Source organism: Pygocentrus nattereri, chromosome 11 (genome assembly GCF_015220715.1).
Source record: "Pygocentrus nattereri isolate fPygNat1 chromosome 11, fPygNat1.pri, whole genome shotgun sequence".
NCBI classification, from domain to species: Eukaryota; Metazoa; Chordata; class Actinopteri; order Characiformes; family Serrasalmidae; genus Pygocentrus; species Pygocentrus nattereri.
Genome location: NC_051221.1, coordinates 1,401,767 through 1,420,394, shown reverse-complemented (window position 1 = coordinate 1,420,394; position 18,628 = coordinate 1,401,767). Strand labels below are relative to the sequence as shown.

Here is an 18,628-nt window from a genome sequence, read left to right as displayed (position 1 = left end):
TTTATTAAGGTTCCTACAGTGTGACTGCTCCAAAACAGTACACATGTATTGATTTTCATACAATGCAACCATATTAAACATCTCCTATGGTGTAACCGTATTAACCGGTTAAGTGCGACCCTATGAAGCTCTTTCTACAGTGTGAGAGCACTAAGTGCTCTGTGCAGTGCAAATGTATTGATTTTTTCTTCAGTACAACTGTGTTAAACCCTACATGTGGTGCAACCATACTAACCATGTCCTGTAGTGCGACTCTATTAAACCCTTCCTATAGTGCGACTCTATTAAACCCTTCCCATAGCACACCTCTATTAAACCCTTCCTATAGTGCGACTCTATTAAACCCTTCCTATAGTGCGACTCTATTAAACCCTTCCTATAGTGCGACTCTATTAAACCCTTCCTATAGTGCGACTCTATTAAACCCTTCCCATAGTGCGACTCTATTAAACACATCAAATAGTGCAACTCTATCAAGGCCTTCTTACATTACGACTCTATCAAGGCCTTCTTACATTACGACTCTATCAAGGCCTTCTTACATTACGACTCTATCAAGGCCTTCTTACATTACGACTCTATCAAGGCCTTCCTGTAGTGTGACTCCTTTAAGAACTTCCTAAAGTGCGATTCTCTTAAACTCTTCATATAAGGTGACTGCATTACACTCCTCTTCCTTTGTGACTGCATTAATACTTCCTTCAGTATGCCTGTATTAAATTTTTCCTACAGTAAGACTGTGAGTGCATTAGTTCAGACCTTAACAAAGTACAGTGGGTGTCGCATGTTTGTGTGTTGGGGTGCAATGGAGCTCAGCACTCTGTGGATGTCCTGCCTCCCCCACACTGTGGATCCCAGCAGAGATGGCCGCTCCCGCACACACACACCCAACACGTTCTGGAGGTCCCTCACAGAACTCTGGAACTGCTGTAAGAGAAAACAGACACATGACTGAAAAAATTTAATGCGGATGTTTAATGTAGTTAACTTTCCATAAACGTTTTCCATCGTGAGTGTTAAAGCATTCCCATATAGTGCCACTCTATTAAACCAGTCCTACAGTGCCACTCTATTAAACCAGTCCGATATGTGACACTAATAAAGCATTCCTACATAGCACAACTCTCTTAAACCCTTCCTACAGCGCGACTCTATTAAACCCGTCCTATAGCGCGACTCTATTAAGACCTTCCTACAGTGCGACTCTATTAAACCCTTCCTACAGTGCGACTCTATTAAACCCTTCCTACAGTGCGACTCTATTAAACCCTTCCTACAGTGCGACTCTATTAAACCCTTCCTACAGTGCGACTCTATTAAACCCTTCCCATAGTGCGACTCTATTAAACCCTTCCCATAGTGCGACTCTATTAAACACATCAAATAGTGCAACTCTATCAAGGCCTTCTTACATTACGACTCTATCAAGGCCTTCTTACATTACGACTCTATCAAGGCCTTCTTACATTACGACTCTATCAAGGCCTTCTTACATTACGACTCTATTAAACCCTTCCTATAGCGCGACTCTATTAAACCCTTCCTATAGCGCGACTCTATTAAACCCTTCCTATAGCGCGACTCTATTAAACCCTTCCTATAGCGCGACTCTATTAAACCCTTCCTATAGCGCGACTCTATTAAACCCTTCCTATAGCGCGACTCTATTAAACCCTTCCTAGAGTGCGACTCTATTAAACCCTTCCTAGAGTGCGACTCTATTAAACCCGTCCTAGAGTGCGACTCTATTAAACCCGTCCTAGAGTGCGACTCTATTAACCCCGTCCTATAGCGCAACTCTATTAAACCCTTCCTAGAGAAGAATTAGAATAGAATTTAGAACCATTTGTCTCTGTGTTTGCACACTGTGAAATTAGACCTCTGCATTTAACCCATCCATGCAGTGAAACACCCACATAGATGCACACTAATGAACACACACACGAGGGGCAGTGAGCACACTTGCCCAGAGCAGTGGGCAGCCCTATCCACGGGCTGCCCACTGCTCCAGGCAAGTGTGCTCACTGCCCCCTAGTGTGTGTAAAATAAAATAACAACTACTACAACTCACCCCAGTTATGGTTTACCTGCCCATGGGGGCAAGCTCTCTCTCTGCTTTCTGCTGAAAAGTTCATAAACAGGAAAGAAAGTGCATGTTTTCATGTGTAGCAGAGGCGTGAAGGCTCACCTGCAGGGCAGCTCCGGTGCCTGTGAGCCGTGTGATTGGCCGCATCCCGTTGGTTTTAGGGATGAATCGTATGCTGGACGTTACAGTGGTTTTGGGCAGTAACGCCACCTGCTGGGGGGTCAGAGCCTCCAACTGACCTTTAGAGAGGTGTTCCCTGAAAAAGTACCCAAAATGCACTGCACAAACCACCAGATAAATAAACCGAAGATCTTATTTTGGGCGTATTCTCAGAAGAACCAGTTCACTGGAAAAGACTGCTGTGCTCAGAAGAGCTGAAGCTAAAAGTGGACAACCAGCTACAAGATGGTCATAGATGATCAGAGGAATCGTGAGCCAGCCATTCAGAAGCCTGAAGACCCAAAGAGAAGACAGGACATTCTGAAGGAACATCATCTATACGGTCACCAGGAGTCGGAAATGACTTAATGGCACTTGATGATGATAAAGTAACAATAAGAGTAAGTTACAGATTATTAGCTTCATGGGTGAGTTATTTTCTGTGGAAATGGGCAAGTAAGCCAACTAGCTTGCTAGCCAACTGTCAGCTACTATCCTGTACACTGTGCGATAGTTTGCACACTCTTTCTTGTCTTTTGGTATTGGTAACTTACTACCGTTTAGGCACCATTCACATCTTGAGATGAATTTCTTTTAAACAGCTGCACGGTAGAAAGTATTTAGCTTCTAATTCTGGTCAGGGTGATGAGTCTTGAGTTCTTTGAGTTCTTGAACTCTTTAAACCTCTGGGGTCGGATTCATTCTCTCAATTCGTTCATATCCTCTGAAACTCTCCTTTAAAGGTTCTTCATAGAACACTATCCTTATGTTTCATTACTAAACGCTCCGTAATCTTCATCACTACTTTCCTTCAGCAGCTGGAAACTCTCTGACGCCGTTTCACACGAGTCTCCGATGTGGACTGCATGAAGGGTTTCCGGCGTGACGGTCAGTCCATAGTGATGCCCATTGATCAGTTTCACACAGAACGTAAACCGACACAAATCCAGCAGCTCCACACAGTGAGTGGCAGATGAGGTGTATCTCAGCCCCTCTTCACAGGCTCATAACTCCGGATGTGAGTCTCGTATGATCTTGGGAGAAGATTGGAGGAATGTAAAGGGCGGCTCTACGGATTAAGGAAGGGTTTGTTTGAACTGGATTTCTGAGCTGGATCATCACAAACAGATATAGAAGTATTTGATGCTTGAGCAAGTTCGTCGACCCCAGGGGGGTTAATGTTTAGCATCTTTTCAAAACATAAAAAACACAGAATAAAGAGAGAGAGAAACAGCAGCTTTTCCACATGGTGTTAGGACTCAGTACCTGAAGGCCAGCTTCTGCAGTTTGGTCCAGACGTCGCGTCTGTAGAAGCGCAGGGCGTGTTTATGGCCCATACTCTCAGTGACGTAGAACATGGCTTTAACGAGACCCAGCACAAAGCTGTCTAGCATCCAGAGCAGGAACTGACCCAGAATCCACTCCCTGTAGCGCTGCTCGCTGGGACAGTGACCTGGACAAGAGGCACAATTCAGACTTCAACAGCTGCTGCTAATACGTTTAGCTTTATGCTAATGTACTTCAGTCCATGTTTATAGATAACAGTCATACAGAGTCAGAAAGCACAGAGATACTGAACATCGTCAGAGACAAGCATGTAACTAGGCGTGCACTTAGCACCATGCTAATTAGTGTACAAATGCTTCCGTTACTTGTTAGCTACATTAGCCTCATAGCTTCAGTGCTAAAAATGTAGAAAGAAAACTGAACAACTACATTTGGGGTAAAGAGGGGAAAACCAGAGGAACTTCGGCTAAATATTCCTTTAACAAAGTCATTATGGCTTAGATGTTTATTCATCATTTACTGCAAAACCGTAGTTGGTCTAATAGCAACAACCACAGAAAGAAAGCTTTACACATCGTCCAAAGAAGTACAAGTATCTCTGTTTTCTTTAAAGTTCCACTTTTCTACCCCATTTGAGTGCAGCAACTGTCATTTACATTGGGCAAAAATTTTATGAAGCTTGGACCAAAAAATGCTAGTTTTTATTGTTTTGTATCATTTTTATTTTTTGCTCTTTTGGGTCATGTTTACCATAGCTGGAGTATGGTGCCTGTCGCATGCTGCTGATGTAAATGTCAACACAATGATGTCTGGATCAGGACTGTTTGGGGCAATTTTGGGAAATTACAGAGACCCTTTGTCCCGTATGAATCGACCACTCAAATCGCTCACAGATTACAGCACCGGTGATGCTAATCCAGCTCCAGTAGAGCTTATGTCTGTGATTGGGATCACTTGGATCGTGAGAAGCAGAAAAGGCTAAACCAGCTTCTAAGACTGAGCTTTGGAGGCGTGTCTGCGTGTCTGAAGAGAGACTCACTGCCCCTCACACAGCTGGGAATCGATATAGCTGCTGAGGCTTCTGTTCTGCACAATACATATACATGTACAGTTTGAGGTATTTATAATTGGCCAGTGCAACCGTGAACTTCGCGGTTCCTCATGGTGAGTACCTGGAGAATTCTGTGAGAGCTTACGTTTTTTGTGTCCAGTCCAGCTGCAGTCGCTCACCTTCATCCTCCACATCACCTGAGCCAGCGAGAGCCTCTCGAACTTCCCCAGACGCAGGAAGTGCTTCACACAGGACAGGAAGTTCAGCAGGTTCTGCTCGGAGCCCCAGAGCTCGAGCGGAACAACGTAGCGTACGCACTCCCTGACGAACAGATAGACCCTGTAGAAGGAGCAATGGGAAACCAGCAGGGATGACAGGTCCTCCATCCCCTCACCGCCTGAGCACTTCTTACGCAGGAAGTGGGCATACGGGCACTTCCTGTGTTGCCGTAGCAACCGGCTGAAAAGGGGCACCATTCCAAAAAAGCGTTTGGGAAGCTTTCTTGGTTTCGGTTCTGCTCCGGACAAACAGGCTTCACCCTGGAGGAAGATCATCCTCACAAGTTCCACCCCCAGAATTCGCCTGGCTCCGCCCACTCCTCCCCGTATCTTCCGGTTGAGGAGGAAGCCCTTCATGCCACGGCCGCTGTAGAGCATGCTGAGTACCCGGACGGAGCAGTGGGAGGGGCGTGGAGGGGGCTGGTCACTCGGCTTCCAACTAGACACTCCCTCTTTGGGGGCGGTACCTGATGTAACTGGCTCCACCCACTCCGACTGAACAGAATCTGCTCCATTTGTCTCAACTGGAGGCTCTCCAGGTGGACTGCTGGCATTTTCTGTGACATCAATACATTTCTTCTTGGCTTCAGTACCCTCGTCCTCTGTTCCTTCACTTTCTTCTCCATCTCCTCCTCCTCTTTTTCTCTTTCTAGTGCTTTCTACATCTTGGGCAACTTCTTCTACTTTGTCTATCTGTCTCTTTTTGGTGTTGGCCGTTTTTCTACCTTTGCTTGCCTTAGTCTCGGGTCCACAGGTGGTGGAACCACTTTGTCTTTCTTCATTCTTTCTCTTTTTGCTAGTGTTTCTTGCTCTAGGCTTGTGTCCCCCTCTCCTGCTGCTGCCACAGGTGACAGGTGGGCCGGAGGTGAGGAAGAACCCAGACCAGGGGCGCACAGGTACCAGGTCATAAATAGGCACGCCGCAAAACTGCACCAGACATGAAGGGGGTGCTGTGACGAACACCGAGCACTCCTGCAGTAGGTATTTTGTGACCTCGGTGCCCAGCCGTTGGTTGATCTTGGCCCACAGCTCACTACCGGTGATAAAGGCAGCACTTTGGGAGACAGCCCCATGGAACTTGAAGGGGTCCCAGTCTCCCCGCTGGTTGCTATAGTGATAGCCAAAGCTTAGGACGTTCCTCTTCTTCTTTCTCTTCATGTGGTTCAGCACGAACGCCAACACCTCAGGCAGCGTGGCCAGCTGGGAAGAAAAGGAGAATGAAGTTTACTTAGCAGACATCCTCAGTGTTTCATCTAGGGGAGGCACATAGATGTAAGGGCAGGGACTGTGGGTGAATACGCTTAATTAGTGTTCATTTTTTAATATCATTTATACATCATAAAATAGACGTGTACACACAAATAAATGTCAGACATATGCATTACATGTGGATCATACATATATGTCTGATAAAGTTACGGCAAATTAAATTATTGAAATGTTTCAGGAAATAATATTTTAATATTTTTTTTCTTCAGTTTTTAAATTATTTTATTATTTTTTCCCAGTTTGAAAAATTTCTGGCTGGGTCCTTCGCCCAGTCCTGGCCCATACACTGCAGAGTGAGTAGAACTAATGAATGTGGCCAAAATTACATTGTTCGTCCAAAACATTCACATGATATGAAAACCAGAATCAGCCCAAAACTGGAATTTGGGAATTACTCTGAATCTCAAGTGGAAATAAAATTTGAATTTGAAACACATTAAAACACTAACTTAACTCAGCTAAACATCGAGCTGCATCTGTGTTTGTGCTTGCTGTAAAAGACCAACATGCCTGGCTATGACTGACCACGGGAAAGAAGCAGGAGTGAAACAGATGCTTGTAGGAAACAGCACAGGTTTTTTGGGTTGCTGTAGTGACCCTGCATGCTTAAAATCCTGCTGCTTTTCAAATGCAAATTCACTACAGCAGCTGTTTGCAGCCTGTTCTGTACTGGATCTAAGCTCTATAATAAAAAGCCCTCGTGGTGTTAGGCTGACATGCAGAACTGCCAAACCCACAAACACCTCCAGCTCATTCCTGCAGAACCCACAGCGTCACTCACCACAACTGACAACTCATCAAGATACGGGACACAAATACCTTGTCTGAGGCCAACCTTAACCTGCCCCGGCCTGCATTGGCCTGCACACGCTCAGAATGAGCAGCTGGAGGAGGAGGACCGAACTCTGGAGATACGGCACCAAAACACTGCATCAACTACTGTGTCTGATCCACACGCACCAGCACAACACACACTAACACAACACCACCACATCAGCGTTACTGCAGTGCTGAGAATGATCCACCACCCAAACAGTACCTGCTCTGTGAGGGTCCATGGGGGTCCTGACCACTGAAGAACAGGGTAACAGAGTATCAGAGAAACAGATGGACTACAGTCTGTAACTGTAGAACTACAGAGTGCAGCTATACAGTAAGTGGAGCTGATAAAGTGGACAGTGAGTGTGCATTAATCCTCGCTATCATAGAGATATCCTCTTGTGCCTCCACTTTCCATTGGCTGTAGGCCGAACCTCGGCTCATGGTTCAGAGACAGTGAGAAACCTGCTATGTGCAGTTACTCCTCTAAAAACAAATGCCGGGATTAGGGAACCAGAGCCAAAACACTGTCCAGCACCAGCGTTCACTCCGGCAGCACTGTCTAAACCATGAGGGAATCAGTCATGCGTCTGTGCCTGCCAGCACATCTCCGAGGACAGAACTTCCGTCTGCCAAGATCTTCAGGCTCCAGCAGGTCCCGGATGCCAGATCTCCCAGTAATCCACTTGTTTACAGGAGTCAAAAAGGTAGAGCCTCTGCGGCCCATCTTCACCTAGACGTCCACATGGGAACTGAACCAGCACAAAGAACAGGTACTTTTCTCACCAGACTGCAGCTGTTCTTACTCCACAGATGTCAGCACTTAAACGATTTTCCAACATGTTCTGCATGACAGTCCTTCAGTACTTCTGCTGGAAGTTCTCACTTTGCTTTTAGTAACATTTATCAAGATGAAACTTCACAATCTATATCACTCCTAACTCCACAGACAGCTCCACAGATAATTCCAAGGGTAACTCCAAAGCTAACTGAACAGACCGACAGCTAACTCCACAGCTAACTCCACAGCTAACCCCACAGCTACCTGAACAGACCCACAGCTAACTCCACAGCTAACTCCACAGATCCACAGCTAACTGAACAGACACACAGCTAATTGAACAGATCAACAGCTAACTCCACAGCTAAACCGACAGCTAACTGAACAGCTAACTGAACAGATCCACAGCTAACCCCACAGCTAACCCCACAGCTAACTGAACAGATCCACAGCTAACCCCACAGCTAACCACATAGCTAACTGAACAGATCCACAGCTAACTCCACAGCTAACCCCACAGCTAACTGAACAGATCCACAGCTAACTCCACAGCTAACCCCACAGCTAACTGAACAGATCCACAGCTAACTCCACAGCTAACCCCAAAGATAACTGAAAAGATCCACAGCTAAGCCCACAGCTAACTGAACAGCTAACTGAACAGATCCACAGCTAACTCCACAGCTAACTGAACAGATCCACAGCTAACTCCACAGCTAACCCCACAGCTAACTGAACAGATCCACAGCTAACCCCACAGCTAACTGAACAGATCCACAGCTAACCCCACAGCTAACCCCATAGCTAACTGAACAGATCCACAGCTAACCCCACAGCTAACCCCATAGCTAACTGAACAGATCCACAGCTAACCCCACAGCTAACCCCATAGCTAACTGAACAGATCCACAGCTAATCCCACAGCTAACTGAACAGATCCACAGCTAACCCCATAGCCAACTGAACAGATCCACAGCTAACTTCACAGCTAACCCCACAGCTAACTGAACAGATCCACAGCTAACTCCACAGCTAACCCCAAAGATAACTGAAAAGATCCACAGCTAACCCCACAGCTAACTGAACAGATCCACAGCTAACTCCACAGCTAACCCCACAGCTAACCAAACAGCTAACTGAAAAGATCCACAGCTAACCCCACAGCTAACTGAAAAGATCCACAGCTAACCCCACAGCTAACCCCACAGCTAACCCCACAGCTAACTGAAAAGATCCACAGCTAACCCCACAGCTAACTGAAAAGATCCACAGCTAACCCCACAGCTAACAGAACAGATCCAAAGCTAACTCCACAGCTAACCCCACAGCTAACTGAAAAGATCCACAGCTAACTCCACAGCTAACTGAATAGATCCACAGCTAACTCCACAACTAACCCCACAGCTAACTAAATAGATCCACAGCGAACTCCACAGCTAACCCCACAGCTAACCCCACAGCTAACTGAACAGATCCACAGCTAACCCCACAGCTAACTGAACAGATCCACAGCTAACTGAACAGATCCACAGCTGACTGAACAGATCCACAGCTGACTCCACAGCTAACCCCACAGCTAACTGAACAGATCCACAGCTAACTCCACAGCTAACCCCACAGCTATCTGAACAGATCCAGAGCTAACTCCACAGCTAACCCCACAGCTAACCCCAGAGCTAACTGAACAGATCCACAGCTAACTCCACAGCTAACCCCACAGCTAACTGAACAGATCCACAGCTAACCCCACAGCTAACCCCACAGCTAACCCCACAGCTAACCCCACAGCTAACTGAACAGATCCACAGCTAACTCCACAGCTAACCCCAAAACTAACTGAAAAGATCCACAGCTAACTCCACAGCTAACCCCACAACTAACTGAAAAGATCCACAGCTAACTCCACAGCTAACCCCACAGCTAACTGAACAGATCCACAGCTAACTCCACAGCTAACCCCACAGCTAACTGAACAGATCCAAAGCTAACTCCACAGCTAACCCCACAGCTAACTGAATAGACCCACAGCTAACTCCACAACTAACCCCATAGCTAACTGAACAGATCCAAAGCTAACTCCACAGCTAACTGAACAGATCCACAGCTAACCCCACAGCTAACTGAACACATCCACAGCTAACCCCACAGCTAACTGAACACATCCACAGCTAACCCCACAGCTATCTGAACAGATCCACAGCTAACTCCACAGCTAACTGAACAGATCCACAGCTAACTCCACAGCTAACCCCACAGCTAACTGAACAGATCCACAGCTAACCCCACAGCTAACTGAACAGATCCACAGCTAACCCCACAGCTAACTGAACACATCCACAGCTAACCCCACAGCTAACTGAACACATCCACAGCTAACCCCACAGCTAACTGAACACATCCACAGCTAACCCCACAGCTAACTGAACAGATCCACAGCTAACTCCACAGCTAACCCCACAGCTAACCCCACAGCTAACTGAACAGATCCAAAGCTAACTCCAGAGCTAACCCCACAGCTAACTGAATAGACCCACAGCTAACTCCACAACTAACCCCACAGCTAACTGAACAGATCCACAGCTAACTCCACAGCTAACTGAACAGATCCACAGCTAACCCCACAGCTAACGGAACACATCCACAGCTAACCCCACAGCTAACTGAACACATCCACAGCTAACCCCACAGCTAACTGAACAGATCCACAGCTAACCCCACAGCTAACTGAACAGATCCACAGCTAACCCCACAGCTAACCCCACAGCTAACCCCACAGCTAACTGAACAGATCTACAGCTAACCCCACAGCTAACTGAACAGATCCACAGCTAACCCCACAGCTAACTGAACAGATCCACAACTAACCCCATAGCTAACTGAACAGATCCACAGCTAACTCCACAGCTAACTGAACAGATCTACAGCTAACTCCACAGCTAAACCCACAGATCCATAGCTAACCCCACAGATCCACAGCTAACTCCACAGATCCACATCTAACTCCACAGATCCACAGCTAACCCCACAGATCCACAGCTAAGCCCACAGATCCACAGCTAAGCCCACAGATCAACAGCTCACCCCACAGATCCACATCTAAATCCACAGATCCAAAACTAACCCCACAGATCTACAGCTAACACCACAGATCTACAGCTAAGCCCACAGATCAACAGCTCACCCCACAGATCCACATCTAAATCCACAGATCCACAACTAACCCCACAGATCTACAGCTAACACCACAGATCTACAGCTGACCCCACAGATCCACAGCTAACCCCACAGCTAACTGAACACATCCACAGCTAACCCCACAGCTAACTGTGCTTTCCAAGATGGCGGCGCGTGCACAACACGAGGCCCAGCGTCTCTCCGGATTTCGCCTTCTAGTAGTTATCTGCCTACTGGTTTCAACTTTTTTTACCTCAAACTGCCTAGCATACATTTCCTACAGCCGACAGGCTTTGTTGAACATTGGTTTCACCTGCAACAACAGAGTTTTGAACCATCTAGAACTCCCTCGGGAAATCTCAGCAGTACCGTGGGCAACGCAGCCTGCTCCCCCAACGGAGCGCAGCCGGCGCCGGCGCGCAGAACGCAAACAAAAGCGGGGTAAGCGAGGGGGGCTACGTGCTAAGCTAAGGCTAAGCCCCCACCGATCGGCGGTTCCCAGCTTGTTTCTTGCCAACGTCCGGGCTCTAGCGGGCAAAATGGACGAGCTGCGACTATGGACCACTACACAGAGATGGATCAGGGAGTGTAACGTCATGATTGTGACGGAATCGTGGCTGAACAGCGACATTCCCGACATCGCGGTGGAGCTGGACGGACGCAGCATGTTCAGAGCGGACAGAGTGGCTGAGGACTCCGGCAAGAGCAGAGGGGGGGGTCTGTGCATCTATGTAAACAAACTGTGGTGCACTGACTCCACAGAAACTGAACGTCGGTGTTCTTCTAACTTAGAATACCTGATGATAAAGTGTCGCCCCTTTCATATGGCTAGAGAGCATTCAGCCGCTATTATTACTGCTGCCTACGTCCCTCCTGATGCCAATGCTAAACTAGCTATGGAGGAGCTGAGTTTGGCAATCAGTAAACAACAAACTGCGCATCCAGACGGTCTTTTTATTGTTGCGGGGGACTTCAATCATTCCAACCTGAAATCTGTACTGCCAAAATTTCATCAGAATGTCTCCTGCCCAACAAGAGGAGACAAAACCCTGGATCATGTCTACACAAATATCGCAGAGGCATACAAGGCTGTACCCCTCCCCCACCTGGGGCAGTCTGATCACCTCTCATTGTTCCTGCTCCCGAAGTATGTGCCATTCATCAGACGTGTGAAAACATCAACAAAGACTGTTAAGGTATGGCCAGAGGGGGCCATCTCTACACTACAGCGTCAGTTTGAAAACACTGACTGGAGTGTGTTCTCCTCTCAAGCCACCACAGAATCTCACACAGACTTGGACACGTACACTTCAGCAGTCATGAGTTACATAAACTCATGCATAGACAACGTCACTTCTGTTAAACAACTGAAAATCTTTCCTAATCAGAAACCCTGGATGAATGCAGAGGTTCGCCTACTGCTGAAAGCACGTGATGCTGCTTTCAGATCTGGCGATGCCGAGGCTTACAGCTCAGCCAGGGCAAACCTGAAAAAAGGGATTAAGAAAGCCAAGTACATCTACAAACTGTCTGTTGAGGAGAACTTCCACAACTCTGACCCCCGCCGCATGTGGAAGGGCATTCAGGCAATCACTGGCTACAGGCCTCCATCCCTGACCCCCTCAGCCAGCAGTGCCTCTCTCCCAGATGAGCTTAATCAGTTCTACGCTCGTTTCGACCAGAGGAATGACCAACACAGCACGTGGAGTGGTCTTCCCCACAATGAAAGCCCCCTCACACTTTCCACTGATAATGTACAGTCTGTACTGAGCAAGGTGCATTCACGCAAAGCTGCTGGTCCAGATGGCGTCCCTGGACGTGTCCTCAGAGCGTGCGCTGGACAGTTAGCCAAGGTCTTCACCGATATCTTCAACCTATCACTGGCCCAGGCTGCTGTTCCGGCATGCTGGAAGACATCCACCATCATACCGGTGCCAAAGTGCTCATCTGCTGCATGTCCTAATGACTTCCGCCCAGTCGCACTCACCCCCATTGTGATGAAGTGCTTTGAGAAACTGGTCCTCAACCACCTAAAGACAGTGCTCCCACCATCCCTGGACTCCCACCAGTTTGCATACCGTGCAAACAGGTCGACTGAGGATGCAATTTCCACTGCTCTTCACTCTGCCCTCACCCATCTGGATGAAAGGAACACCTACATCCGCATGCTGTTCATCGACCTCAGCTCTGCTTTTAACACGGTCATCCCAACTAGGCTGGTCACCAAGCTCAGCGACCTGGGAATCAGCACCCCCATGTGTAACTGGGTTTTGGAATTCCTGACAGACCGACCCCAATCTGTGAGATTGGGCAGTCATATGTCTACCACCATCACCCTGAACACTGGTGTGCCGCAAGGCTGTGTGCTGAGCCCTCTGCTCTTCTCCCTGTTCACCCACGATTGTGTTCCTCTGCACACATCTAACATCCTCATCAAGTTTGCAGACGACACCACAGTGGTTGGCCACATCAGGAACAACGATGAATCGGCCTACAGGGAGGAGATCCAGCACCTGACTTCCTGGTGCACCACCAACAACCTCATCCTGAACACAGGCAAAACCAAAGAACTCATCGTGGACTATCGGAAAACCAAGGGCTGCACACACTCTCCTGTCTACATCAACGGAGCAGAGGTAGAACGTGTGTCCAGCTTTAGGTTCCTGGGAATCCACATCTCGGCAGACCTTTCATGGTCCTTCAACACCTCCCATCTCATCAAGAAGGCACAGCAGCGTCTTTACTTCCTGAGGAGACTAAAACAAGACCGGCTGTCTCCTCAGATCCTCACAAATTTTTACAGATGCACCATCGAGAGCATACTGACCAACTGTGTGACCGTGTGGTACAGTAGCTCCACTGTGGCGGAAAGGAAATCCCTGCAGAGGGTAGTAAGGACTGCTCAGCGCATCACAGGCATGCAGCTCCCTGCCATCAAAGACATTCACCACCAGCGCTGTGTGCGCAGAGCACACAGCATCATTAAGGACCCCTCCCACCCCAACCACAAACTGTTCAACCTACTTCCATCCGGGAGGAGATACAAGAGCATCCGGGCCAGAACCAGTCGGCTCAGGTCCAGCTTCTTTCCCTCCACAATCACTCTGCTGAACTCCACACCTCGCTGATATCACTACCACTCATACTGCACACAGCGGACTATGAACACTGCCTTTCATACTACACTCACCAATCAGAGCTGTTGTTTTATTTTATTCATCATTATTACCACTGCACAAATGTAACATTCTACTGCCATGTAAATAACACATCGCAACAGTTATTCTATACAGTGTACATCTCCAACATGTTCATGTATATATCTACACATCTATAATCTATTTTTTTGCATATCTATAAGTAATTTATTCTATATACTGTAATGTTGCACTATGCCTATTTATTGCACACTTGCACACTCTCTTTTTGCACTATTTGCTACTATTTGCACTTCTGGTAGATGCTAACTGCATTTCGTTGCCATGTACTTATACTGAGTAATGACAATAAAGTTGAATCTATCTATCTATCTATCTAACTGAACAGATCCACAGCTAACTCCACAGCTAACCCCACAGCTAACCCCACAGCTAACTGAACAGATCCAAAGCTAACTCCACAGCTAACTCCAGAGCTAACCCCACAGCTAACTGAATAGACCCACAGCTAACTCCACAACTAACCCCATAGCTAACTGAACAGATCCACAGCTAACTCCACAGCTAACTGAACAGATCCACAGCTAACCCCACAGCTAACTGAACACATCCACAGCTAACCCCACAGCTAACTGAACACATCCACAGCTAACCCCACAGCTAACTGAACACATCCACAGCTAACCCCACAGCTAACCCCACAGCTAACCCCACAGCTAACTGAACAGATCCACAGCTAACTGAACACATCCAAAGCTAACCCCACAGCTAACTGAACAGATCCACAGCTAACTCCACAGCTAACCCCACAGCTAACCCCACAGCTAACTGAACAGATCCAAAGCTAACTCCACAGCTAACTCCACAGCTAACCCCACAGCTAACTGAATAGACCCACAGCTAACTCCACAGCTAACCCCATAGCTAACTGAACAGATCCACAGCTAACCTCTACAGCTAACTGAACAGATCCACAGCTAACCCCACAGCTAACTGAACACATCCACAGCTAACCCCACAGCTAACTGAACAGATCCACAGCTAAATCCACAGCTAACCCCACAGCTAACCCCACAGCTAAGCCCACAGCTAATTGAACAGATCTACAGCTAACCCCACAGCTAACTGAACAGATCCAAAGCTAACCCCACAGCTAACTGAACAGATCCACAACTAACCCCATAGCTAACTGAACAGATCCACAGCTAACTCCACAGCTAACTCCACAGCTAACTGAACAGATCTACAGCTAACTCCACAGCTAAACCCACAGATCCATAGCTAACCCCACAGATCCACAGCTAACTCCACAGATCCACATCTAACTCCACAGATCCACATCTAACTCCACAGATCCACAGCTAACCCCACATATCTACAGTTAACCCCACAGATCCACAGCTAACCCCACAGATCCACAGCTAACCCCACAGATCTACAGCTAACCCCACAGATCCACAGCTCACCCCACAGATCCACAGCTCACCCCACAGATCAACAGCTAACCCCACAGATCTATAGCTAACCCCACAGATCTACAGCTAACCCCACAGATCTACAGCTAACCCCACAGATCCACAGCTAACTCCACAGATCCACAGCTAACTCCACAGATCCACAGCTAACCCCACAGATCCACAGCTAACCCCACAGATCCACAGCTAACCCCACAGATCTACAGCTAACCCCACAGATCTACAGCTAACTCCACAGATCCACAGCTAACTCCACAGATCCACAACTAGCCCCACAGATCCACAGCTAACCCCACAGATCCACAGCTAACCCCACTGATCTATAGCTAACCCTACAGATCCACAGCTAACCCCACAGATCCACAGCTAACCCCACAGATCTATACCTAACACTACAGATCTACAGCTAACCCCAAAGATCCACAGCTAACTCCACAGATCCACAGCTAGCCCCAAAGATCCACAGCTAGCCCTACAGATCCACAGCTAACCCCACAGATCCACAGCTAACCCCACAGATCCACAGCTAACCCCACAGATCTATAGCTAACCCTACAGATCTAAAGCTAACCCCACAGATCCACAGCTAACCCCACAGATCTACAGCTAACCCCACAGATCCACAGCTAACCCCACAGATCCACAGCTAACTCCACAGATCCACAGCTAGCCCCACAGATCCACAGCTAACCCCACAGATCCACAGCTAACCCCACAGATCAACAGCTAACCCCACAGATCCATAGCTAACCCCACAGATCCACAGCTAACCCCACAGATCCACAGCTAACCCCACAGATCCAAAGCTAACCCTACAGATCTATAGCTAACCCCACAGATCTACAGCTACCCCACAGATCTACAGCTACCCCACAGATCCACAGCTAACTCCACAGATCCACAGCTAACTCCACAGATCCACAGCTAGCCCCACAGATCCACAGCTAACCCCACAGATCCACAGCTAACCCCACAGATCAACAGCTAACCCCACAGATCCATAGCTAACCCCACAGATCCACAGCTAACCCCACAGATCCACAGCTAACCCCACAGATCCAAAGCTAACCCTACAGATCTATAGCTAACCCCACAGATCTACAGCTACCCCACAGATCTACAGCTACCCCACAGATCCACAGCTAACCCCACAGATCCACAGCTAATCCCACAGATCCAAAGCTAACCCTACAGATCTATAGCTAACCCCACAGATCTACAGCTAACCCCACAGATCTACAGCTACCCCACAGATCTACAGCTACCCCACAGATCCACAGCTAACCCCACAGATCCACAGCTAATCCTACAGATCCACAGCTAATCCCACAGATCCACAGCTAATCCTACAGATCCACAGCTAACCCCACAGATCCACAGCTAACCCCACAGATCCACAGCTAGCCCCACAGCTAGCCCCACAGATCCACAGCTAACCCTACAGATCTATAGCTAACCCCACAGATCCACAGCTAACCCCACAGATCCACAGCTAACCCCACAGATCCACAGCTAACCCCACAGATCCATAGCTAACCCCACAGATCCACAGCTAACCCCACAGATCTACAGCTAACCCCACAGATCTACAGCTAACCCCACAGATCCACAGCTAACCCCACAGATCCACAACTAGCCCCACAGATCCACAGCTAACTCCACAGATCCACAGCTAGCCCCACAGATCCACAGCTAACCCCACAGATCCACAGCTAACCCCACAGATCAACAGCTAACCCCACAGATCCACAGCTAACCCCACAGATCCACAGCTAACCCCACAGATCCACAGCTAACCCCACAGATCAACAGCTACATCCACAGATCTACAGCTAACCCCACAGATCCACAGCTAACCCCACAGATCCACAGCTAACCCCACAAATCAACATCTACATCCACAGATCTACAGCTAACCCCACAGATCTACAGCTAACCCCACATATCCACAGCTAATCCTACAGATCCATAGCTAACCCCACAGATCCACAGCTAACCCCACAGATCCAAAGCTAACCCTACAGATCTATAGCTAACCCCACAGATCCACAGCTAGCCCCACAGCTAGCCCCACAGATGCACAGCTAACCCTACAGATCTATAGCTAACCCCACAGATCCACAGCTAACCCCACAGATCCACAGCTAACCCCACAGATCCATAGCTAACCCCACAGATCCACAGCTAACCCCACAGATCTACAGCTAACCCCACAGATCTACAGCTAACCCCACAGATCCACAGCTAACCCCACAGATCCACAACTAGCCCCACAGATCCACAGCTAACTCCACAGATCCACAGCTAGCCCCACAGATCCACAGCTAACCCCACAGATCCACAGCTAACCCCACAGATCCACAGCTAACCCCACAGATCCACAGCTAACCCCACAGATCCACAGCTAACCCCACAGATCAACAGCTACATCCACAGATCTACAGCTAACCCCACAGATCCACAGCTAACCCCACAGATCCACAGCTAACCCCACAGATCAACATCTACATCCACAGATCTACAGCTAACCCCACAGATCTACAGCTAACCCCACATATCCACAGCTAACCCCACAGATCCACAGCTAACCCTACAGATCCATAGCTAACCCCACAGATCCACAGCTAACCCCAAAGATCTACAGCTAACCCCACAGATCTACAGCTAACCCCACAGATCCACAGCTAACTCCACAGATCCACAACTAGCCCCACAGATCCACAGCTAACTCCACAGATCCACAGGTAACTCCACAGATCCACAGGTAGCCCCACAGATCCACAGCTAACCCCACAGATCCACAGCTAACCCCACAGATCAACAGCTAACCCCACAGATCCATAGCTAACCCCACAGATCCACAGCTAACCCCACAGATCCACAGCTACATCCACAGATCTACAGCTAACCCCACAGATCCATAGCTAACCCCACAGATCCACAGCTAACCCCACAGATCCACAGCTAACCCCACAGATCAACAGCTACATCCACAGATCTACAGCTAACCCCACAGATCTACAGCTAACCCCACAAATCCACAGCTAACCCCACAGATCTACAGCTAACCCTACAGATCCACAGCTAACTC

General features: G+C 48.2%; 1 protein-coding gene across 5 annotated transcripts in view; it reads right to left on the bottom strand.

Annotated features, from left to right (window-relative positions):
• tert (telomerase reverse transcriptase) overlaps positions 1-18,628 on the bottom strand; it is a 43,066-nt gene that overhangs the window by 15,382 nt on the left and 9,056 nt on the right. For 4 of the 5 annotated variants that reach the window (XM_037542457.1, XM_037542461.1, XM_017688720.2 and 1 more), the window contains exons 2-5: positions 4,729-6,061; positions 3,512-3,698; positions 2,189-2,342; positions 760-927 (exon numbers count right to left, since the gene is read on the bottom strand). In XM_037542457.1, the coding sequence (XP_037398354.1) occupies positions 760-927; positions 2,189-2,342; positions 3,512-3,698; positions 4,729-6,061 (1,842 nt within the window). The remainder of the gene's footprint in view (positions 1-759; positions 928-2,188; positions 2,343-3,511; positions 3,699-4,728; positions 6,062-18,628) is intronic. The other variant, XM_037542458.1, reaches the window with a different exon arrangement.